This window comes from Bison bison, unplaced genomic scaffold (assembly GCF_000754665.1).
Source record: "Bison bison bison isolate TAMUID 2011002044 unplaced genomic scaffold, Bison_UMD1.0 scf7180017864349, whole genome shotgun sequence".
NCBI lineage: Eukaryota > Metazoa > Chordata > Mammalia > Artiodactyla > Bovidae > Bison > Bison bison.
The window spans coordinates 1,477,583-1,487,420 of record NW_011494921.1 but is presented as its reverse complement, the minus strand read 5'-3'; the positions used below and the strand labels follow the sequence as shown (position 1 = coordinate 1,487,420).

General features: G+C 46.9%; 1 protein-coding gene across 1 annotated transcript in view; it reads left to right on the top strand.

Annotated features, from left to right (window-relative positions):
• TNFRSF11A (tumor necrosis factor receptor superfamily, member 11a, NFKB activator) overlaps nt 1–9,838 on the top strand; it is a 69,093-nt gene that overhangs the window by 31,513 nt on the left and 27,742 nt on the right. Inside the window, 5 exon segments of the mRNA XM_010854818.1 lie at nt 1,198–1,502; nt 3,343–3,434; nt 4,866–4,979; nt 7,657–7,709; nt 9,460–9,783. Of these exon segments, the coding sequence (XP_010853120.1) occupies nt 1,198–1,502; nt 3,343–3,434; nt 4,866–4,979; nt 7,657–7,709; nt 9,460–9,783 (888 nt within the window).

Below are 9,838 nucleotides of genomic sequence, written 5' to 3'. Positions count from 1 at the left end.
TTAAGGGTTACTCTTCTAGGGTGTGATTATCATTTTAAAAGCTGTTTGAATTCATCTGAGTGACTAGTAGTTAACTGTACCTTTGCTGATATCGTTTCAAGGCAAACCTTATTGCTAGAGTAAGGAATGAGTCCGCTACTTATTGGGGCTTCCCCGGGGGCTCACACGGTGAGAATATGCCTGCAACGCAGGAGATCCAGGTTTGATCCCTGGGTCGCGAAGATCCCCTGGAGGAGGGCTTGGCAACCCACTCCACTACTCTTGCCTAGAGAATCCCACGGACAGAGGAGCCTGGCGGGCCACAGTCCATGGGGTCTCAAAGTCAGAGACGACTGAAATGACTTGGCACGCACGCACACCTGCTGTGTACTGAGCAACTGCAAAAACCAAGAGTGTACTTCCCACTTGACTTTGGACAGAGAAAATGTAATTCCTTATTTTTGCGTTTTATTCATGAAGATAAACCGCAGAAGTGCTACTAATTTCAAGAGTAATTTGTGGTTTTGGCACAAGACAATTGTTTATTATGACAGCACATGGTAGCCAATGTCCTTCTTTATTGGAATTACCAAAGGGTCATCGTGTGCCAGTTGCAGTAAAAGGAACAGACAGAGGAAATCTGAGACGTTTCCTAGTTTGATAATATGGTTTATGAGGAATATGAGAGAGGCGACGACAGCTTACCAACCAGGATTAACTCCTGCCTTGAGTGCTGCGGCCTAAGGCGGGGTCCAAAGTCCACCCCCAACTCGTGCCTTTCTAAATAGGGTTTTATTGGAACACAGCCGTGTGTCTTTATACTTGTCTATGACAGCTTTCATGCTGCAAGTAATTTGCGTAGACCAGAGAGCCTCAAAAGCTTACGATAATTATCATATGGCCCTTTATAGAAAACAGCCGTTACTGCCAGCCCTTGGTTTAAGAGAAGGACACCCATGGTGTAGCGTGGGTTTTGTTTTTGAACTTTGTCAATACTCTGATACTTAGACAGGTAAGATTACTGATCAGAAGGTGTCAGGGCAAGAAATTTCCTTTCAGAGTGGTTAATGGGCTACCGTTCTCTGTACTGACGCCTGGCAAGGGAGACAGGAGAGAATGGACTTGGTTGAAAGGAGACAGGCAGCAGCTCCCTGGCCGGGAAACGAAGGATGGGCGCCTGGGACAGCAGCTCTGACGGCAGAGGCCGTGGACTGAGAGCCGGGCTGGAGTCAGGCCTGGCCTCCGCGGCCTGCCCCTGGACATGCTTCTGTCTCGTACTTCGGGGTCTCGGGCCCCCTGAAGCCGGGGGGCCTCCGCCAGCAGCCGCGGGGGCGGCTGGGGCGGGGGTGGAGCCTGGGGGCCCCTCCTGGCCGATCTCTAAGTGTCCTCGTCTGTCCCGTGTTCTCTTGTCCGTTGGTTTTTCTGACAGTGCAGCTCAACAAGGACACGGTGTGTGAGCCCTGCCCCTCAGGCTACTTCTCCGACACCGTTTCCGCCACAGAGACGTGCAGACCCTGGACCAAGTAAGTGGCGACAAGGGAATCGAGAGCTGCTTGATGTGGAAGAACTCCACCTCCGCTGTGTCTGTTGTGAAAACAGAGTGATGCAATTTGGGGAGGCTTCCTCTGGAAGCCAGTTTCGCAACAGACACAGTCTGTTAGCTGGCGTGAGGGAGAGAAACGCCTGCAGCCAGTCCCCCCGGATGGGTGGCAGGAGCCGGGTATCACTGCAGATTCAGTCTGACTGAAGCTTGATTTGTAGCTGCAGCTGCTTTCCCCCTTCTCTAACTTTATTTAGTTGCTTATGATGCTTAGTATCACTCACCAGTCTCTGTTTTCGCAGCTTCCCAGCATCCCTGGTTTATTTGTGCAAAGATGTGTGTGTGTGTGTGTGTGTGTGTGTGTGTGTGTGCATTGTATATGTGCATATAGAAGCCTCCTGCTTAAATAAATGTTTACACACTTGGGTTTTTTCCCACATAATATATCCTGAAGAAAACTCGCTCCACACTAATTGACTTACATCTGTGTGGCTTTTTCTAACCACCTGGTGCCGCCATAGAGATGCACCAGAATCCATTTAACAAGTTCCCTTGTTCAGTTGCTCCTTCATGTCAGACTTTGCAACCCCATGGACTGCAGCACGTCAGGCTTCACTGTCTCCTGGAGTTTGCTCAGATTTATATCCATTGAGTTGATGATGCCATCCGACCATCTCGTCCTCTGTCGTCCCCTTCTCCTCCCTTCAATCTTTCCCAGCATCAGGGTCTTTTCCAATGAGTCAGTTCTTTGCATCAGGTGGCCAAAGTACTGGAGCTTCAGCTTCAGCATCAGTCCTTTCAATGAATATTCAGGGTTGATTTCCTTTAGAATTGACTGATATGATCTCCTTGCAGTCCAAGGGACTCTGGAGTCTTTTCCAGCACCACAGTTTGAAAGCATAATTCTTCAGCCCTCAGCTTTCTTTATGGTCCAACTCTCACAAGCTCCCTGCTGCTGCTGCCGCTAAGTCGCTTCAGTCATGTCCGACTCTGTGCGACTCCATAGACAGCAGCCCACCAGGCTCCCCCGTCCCTGGGATTCTCCAGGCAAGAACACTGGGGTGGGCTGCCATTTCCTTCTCCAGTGCATGAAAGTGAAAAGTGAAAGTGAAGTCGCTCAGTCGTGTCCGACTCTTAGCAACCCCATGGACTGCAGCCTACAAGGCTCCTCCGTCCATAGGATTTTCCAGGCAAGAACATTGGAGTGGGTTGCCATTGCCTCCTCCACACAACCTCCCTATTGATAGTCATTTAAGTGATTTCCAGTTTTTTCCAGTGATAAATAAATCTATAATGTATCATCTCGCCTGTATACTGTCTCACACTTATATGAGCAAAGTCGTAGTGAAATTCCTGGATCCTTTCACTGCATGCCTATTGTTGAATACTCATAATCGATGTCATGATTCTTTCACTTCCAAATAAGTTGATTCTCATTAAATATTCACTGTCTGATCCACCTATCCAGGTTTTATTTTCAAAAAGATTTTCTATGTTTACAACTTCAAAGGGTATTCATCTGTAGTTTACCACTTAGCCATGGTAATTGGATTCGGAACCTTCTTTACTAAGCACACCAGTCTGCTCTCTTGGACCGCACTCTAAGAGTAGATATTAGCAGTGGCAGTACTCACTTCCGCTTGTCTCTCTGTCCACCTTAGTGTGTGTGGACAGGCACTGGGGGTGCAAATGTCCAGGAAGACCTTGGTTCCTCTCCTGAGTGAGCTTGTAGTCTAATGGGGTAGAATCTTTTATAGCTGTTTTTTTTTTTTTTTTAAATAAGGATATGAAACCAAAGGACTTACGTACCTTTCCCTTCACAGCTGTACCATTCTTGGAGGGACAGAAGTGCGTCACGGAACCGATAAATTAGATGTGGTTTGTAGTCCTCTCCCATCTGCAAATCCATCAAATGGTATGTTTAATAGAAAAGGTTGGTTGGGTAGGTGTGCCCCAGTCTAATCAGCTCTTGTAGATTTCTCTCAATTACATGCTGTATCCAGAGGCAACCATCTCCCCCTTTTCATCTCATCCTATCCATGGTCCCTGGAAGAGGGCATAGCAACCCATTCCAGTATCCTTGCCTGGAAATTCACATGGACAGAGGAGCCTGGCGGGCTACAGTCCGTGGAGTTGCAAAGAGTCAGACACGACTGAGCAATTTCGCTATCTGTGGTCAGCTCAGTATTTCATTTTATCAGTGTTGTAATTCCAGATAGGTTGTTTAGTTGATGATTTTCTACTGTGGAATGGATAACCAGTATTTTATTCATATATGCTCCCCCAAAAAGAAAGAAAACTGAGGTGCAAATATAAATTAAAATGCCCAAATATGGTAAGGTAGTGGTTATCACAGCAGGATATCTATGGGAGATTTTGGTCACCAACCAGAGTCAGCAACTTGGCTAGAATACAATTACCATTATTTCTGGAACATCTGGAGGATCCAATAAACCTCAACGACAGTTTCAGTGACTGACAGGAAGCGGGCAGTTAGTGTGGAAGCTGCTTGCCCGGGTGAGTGAGATGCTGTGGAGGTGGGTCCAGGTGTCTCGGCACAGGAGGAGCTTCCTAAGCAGGCAGGAGCACCGTGGCCGCAGAGCTCTGTCGGTGGACACGGCTCAGAAAAGAAGGCTGCAGCTTGGACAGTTTGCAAACAGGAGGGCGTCAAAGGCTCCGGTAAGAAAGTACATAGAGCAGCATTTTAAAAAGACCATTCTGAAGAGAACGTTAAAGATAACCAAGAGAGTTAAAACCTGTCTTAAAAAAGACAGAAGGAAAAGGAAGGCCAGACTCCCAGAACCAGGCCGTGTAAAACAAGAGTTACAAGTCATCAGGCGGGATGAACAAAACGGTTGAGTCCAACTGTGTTGTAGACGAAGGACCCGAAACGCTTTGCAGGGTGGCTGTGGTTCCATTCTCATGACCAGCAAAACCCCGGTACCATGTTGTTATTTGGAAGGAGCTATGATAAGGGGCTTCTTTTTGCCTCCGGAGCCCATCCACCTGGGGAGAGTGAAGTGTTCTGTAGGCAAGCAAAGATGGAGCCGGATGGTGCGGTGAAGCCGATTAGGGTTGTTCTAAAGTGCAAGCATTTAAAGCTGGTCCTGGGCTGGCCTCTCTCTGAGCAAAGGCAGTCAGCAGGCTTGGGCTGCATTGCTGATTTCACCCTTTCAAATGGGAGCTCTCCTCGACAAACCTACAGTGCGCGTTGGGTCCCTTCCTGCTTCTTTTATTCCATTCCAACAGCCTTGATTCCAGGATTTAATTGAAAGGCTTATGCTTTTGAGAAAGAGTAAAAATGAACAATAGTTAATGCTGTTTTTCTCATTTTCTCCCAACACAGAACCGCAGGTTTACTTGCCCAGTTTAATTATTCTGCTGCTCTTCATGTCTGTGGCGTTAGTAGCTGCCGTCATCTTCGGTGTTTACTACAGGAAAAAAGGGAAAGCACTAACAGGTACCGTGTCGTGGTGGGTTTTGAACATGAGTCTTAAACTGATGCATTTCTAGGTGTGTGCTTTGAAGATACATATATTGCCCTCTGACTGCCTCTTTTGATCTGTTTACACTAAAGTGAAACATGCTTTATATCTAATTCATTGTTCTCTAGCAAAACAAACAAAAATCCATTGTTCTTGTTTATGAATAAGAAATATATTTATTTATCCTAGGTGCAGGAAACTGATAAATATTGTAAAGATTATGCATATCAGATATACAGGGGTTGCATGTAACCTAGAATACATTTTAAATTACATAATTCATTAAAACAAAAACAATATGTTCAGGTAAATGGCAGATGGAAAGTTTTGACTCGGGGGTTACCTTGATAGGTGAATTTAAAATTCTGAAAATAAGTTGTCTTATATTCAGTAAGATGCAGTTGCTCATTCTTAGATGAATGATCAAATGTCATCTTGTTTATTGGGAATAGTTTTCCACCAACAAATTGTTTGATAGTATCTTTTAACATCACATCCTGTTTGACTTTTATACTCCAAAGCTAAAACAGTATAATTTTTACGAAAGGGTTCAAGACATCACTAGGTTCCCTAAACCCAGTGCCCCTGATTTGTTTAACTTTTTGTTTTATGCTGGAGGACAGCCGATTGACAGTGCTGTGATAATTACCGGTGGGCAGCAAAGGGGCTCCGCCATACGCGTTCATGTAACATGTCGTCTTTTGAAGCACCTGCCGTCTCACCGTCCTTCCCCGTTTTCAGCTGCTTGCTTATTTATCGCATCCGCCTTTGCTGTGGTTCCATCAGTTCTCCCACAGTCACATCCATGGACTTCACAAAACCCTGCATATCTTCCTATTTCCATTACCATTCCAATACCTAATGTAACCCTGGGCGATCAAAAGACTAACAGAAGAGGGAAGATGGTGATTGAAGATGCCAAGCGTTAAGCAGAGAGTGAAGGGGAAAAGTTGGACTTCCCTTTTTTAAAAGTCTCTTCGCTGTTGGATATTGTTACTCAATGCAGCTTCACCTCCCCAGCACTGGAGGTGGCGATGTGAACAATGCATGTTCAGAGGTGCTGATGGATTGCCGGCTCATCCAGTCATGTTGTCATGAGATGAACAGACTTCTGGTGTTTTATTCTTTAGTTTTGTCTCTGTCGTCATCTCTTCTGGCCATTATCTTATGAGTGCCAAGGGCAGTGGGCCTGCCAGTCAGTGAGTCAGGATGTGTGACGGTCTGCTTCCTCTTCATCTCTCATTTACTACGCGTTTGTTGGTCACCAGGGGCTGGACAGGCCCTGGGGTGTAATACCAAGCAACGAAACAGAGCCTGTGTCCTTATGGACGAGGCTCCTCGGTGGGCAAGGCAGGCGTTTTGCCCAGAGTGAGGCTGAGTGTGGAAAGGGCGGTACAGAGCCTCAGGTGACAGAGTTGTTTGTCCAGCTTTGTGGTCAGCCAGGGCCTCCCAGGGGAGCTAAGATCTGAAAGACAGGTTGGATTGCACTAGCCCAAGGGGAAACGAGAATTGCATCTTTGGAGGGAGCAGTGCGAGCTGGGGGGATTGGAAAGTTAGTGCAGCCGGAGCAGAGAGTGAGAACCTGGGTGAAATGAACCTGGAAAGGGAGGCGTGTCCTGGTGGCACAGCCTTGCAGGTGCGAAGGAGCGTGCTCCCATCCTGAGCAGAGGGAAGGAACCAGTCCTGTGGGTTAGTACTTGGGTATTTGACTAATTAAAACAAATTTAGGGGTACAGTAGGCGTGGATGCAGACCCACCAGTAAGGAGGGCTTTTGCAATCCTCCAAGAGAGAGATTATCATAGGAGTTAACAGTAATCACTGCAGATGGTGACTGCAGTCATGAAATTAAAAGACACTTACTCCTTGGAAGGAAAGTTATGACCAACCTAGATAGCATATTCAGAAGCAGAGACATTACTTTGCCAACAAAGGTCCGTCTAGTCAAGGCTATGGTTTTCCTGTGGTCATGTATGGATGTGAGAGTTGGACTATAAAGAAAGCTGAGCGCCCAAGAACTGATGGTTTTGAACTGTGGTGTTGGAGAAGACTCTTGAGAGTCCCTTGGACTGCAAGGAGATTCAACCAGTCCATCCTAAGGGAGATCAGTCGTGGGTGTTCATTGGAAGGACTGATGTTGAAGCTGAAACTCCAATACTTTGGCCACCTGATTTGAAGAGCTGACTCATTGGAAAAGACCCCGACCATGGGAAAGATTGAAGGTGGGAGGAGAAGGGGACGACAGAGGATGGGATGGTGGGATGGCATCACCGACTCAATGGACATGAGTTTGAGTAAACTGTGGGAGTTGGTGATGGGCAGGGAGGCCTGGCGTGCTGCAATCTATGGGGTTGCAAAGAGTTGGACACCTTCAGTTGGAAACGACTGAACTGAACTGAAAACTGAACGAACTTTTTGGCCAACCCAATGTTCGGCTTTACATAGATCAAAAAGTTCCTTTTTGATAAGAGGAGGAAGATGCCTTCATAGTCTTTAAATTGATTCAGTGTTTTCACTCTCAGGATCTTTTACTCACAGATTTGCAGATGATTGTGTTTAAAGATAGTATTGAACTGACATAGAAGTCAATAATACTGAATTAGAAATAGGGAATAATAATATGAAGCCCTTATCTTTACTTTGTTTTTTTCTAGCTAATTTGTGGCACTGGGTCAATGAGGCTTGTGGCCGCCTAAATGGAAATAAGGTAAATTTAGAAATCTAAAGTGCCTCCTTTAAGTACTGTTAAAAATTTGGGGAAATTCCCTGGTGGCCAGTGGTTGGGACTCTGAGCTTCCACTGCAGGAAGCTTGGGTTCGATCCCTGGTTGGGGAATTAAGAGCCTACCCATGGAGTGCGTAGGTTGCTATCGCTATTATTAATCAAATATTGAGCCAAATTGTGAATGAGTAAGGGGGTGGGACCTCACTTCCCAGGACTGATCCCAATGCTAAATGCTGTTTTCTTTGCCTTTCATTCTGTTTAGGTCATCTCTGTGCCCTTGTATTATTTACATTATTATTTCAGTACCAACCTCGACTGCCCAGGACAGACCCCTAGGAGAGAAGAGCGGTCACATTCCTTCCCTTTGTAGTTATTTTGGTGGCTTTTAATTTGGATATGACTTCAACATTGTCGGGGAGCAGTGAGAGTAGTATAAAAAACTTCCACGTGCCCTCTACTCAGATCCAGCAGCTGTTTATGTTTTCACAAAGCTTTATTATTTGCTCTCCATATGTGTGTCTGGGCTTCCCAGGCGATGCTGGTGGTAAAGACCCTGCCTGCCAGTGCAGGAGGCTTAGGAGATGCAGGTTGGATCCCTGGGTCAGGAAGATCCCCTGGAGGAGGGCATGGCAACCCACTGCAGTATTCTTGCCTGGAGAATCCCATGGACAGAGGAGCCTGGCGGGCCACAGTCCACGGGGTCACAGAGAGTCAGAGACGACTGAGCGACTGAGCACAGCAGCGTGTGTCTATGCATATGTATATTTCTTCCTCTGGAATCTTCTCAGAGGGGCAGACACCATGCTCCTCCATCCTTAAATACTCCCATGAGAGTTTCATCGGAACAAGGACATTCTCTTATGTAATCATAGTACATTTATCGCAATCAAAAAACTTAGTAGTGGTACAATACTATTATAGAGTGTACATTTGATCTTAAGATTTCAGTAATTATCCCAGGATATCCTTTTTAGATCCAGTTTCTTAGGTATTTTGTTGTGTTAGTCGCTTAGTCATGTTTGACTCTTTTCCACGCCACGGACTGTAACCAGCCAGGTTTCTCTGTCCATGGAATTCTCCAGGCAAGAGTACTGGAGTGGGTTGCCATTCCCTTCTCCAGGGGATCTTCCCAAACTCGGGGCTCCTGCGTTGCTGGTGGTTCTTCACTGCCTGAGCCACCACCCGGAGTTCACACTGATTTCTGTAATTCTGGTCCCAGCACTACAGGCGTCATTGCAGTCTTTCCTTATCTGTGCTCGAATCTTCCCTTCTCCCGTAGCAGGAAACCCCGTTATTCTCAATATATTTACTCATTTACTCAATTCCAGAATACACAGGCAGTAGTTTCAGAATTACTAAGCCATACCACAGCAAAAAGCAAAGCTACTAACTAGAATTCAATATTTGTTTATGAGTTTTTTTTTAAAATTGAGATTGAGAGCATAGGTGAGATCCAGTGTTCTGAAATTACTTGGGTTAGCTCCCTCCCTTGCTTGGATGTAAACGCGCTGCCCCCTTGGAAATGCAGATTCATCTGTTTCTGGTTGGGCTCTATTTGAGGGTTCCCCCCACCCCCTAATCCTCAATACCCCAAATACAGCGCAGCAGTGAGCATTCCATCTATACTTGTTATGGTGGAAATGATTACCATAAACACCGTTTTCAGCCGCGTTTAGCAGAACCACGTTCTAACGCTGGTATTAACGCTCTGCCTTCTGAATTTAAATCAGCAGGAGTCCGCAGGCAACAGTTTCAGCTGCACTCACGTGGAGGCCGCCAGCGCCCGCGAAGTCTGTGAGGGTGTCTTCCTGCTGACGCTGGAACAGAAGGTGTTTTCTGAAGACACGTGCCATCCGGAGGTGGGGGGCGCGTGCGCAGCGGCCTGTCCCCTCCGGGGAGACGCCGAGATGCTCTCCTTGGTCAGCGAGATCGATGGGGATCCCTGCAGGCCAGTGCCCACGGAGGACGAATACACGGACAGGTCCCCCCGGACCGCAGACTCCGTGGTGGTCCTCACCCCGCCTGGAGGCCGGTCGCCCTTCCCCGAGCCCCTGGAGGTGGGCGAGAACGACAGCTTCAGCCAGTGCTTCACGGGGACGGACAGCCTGGAGG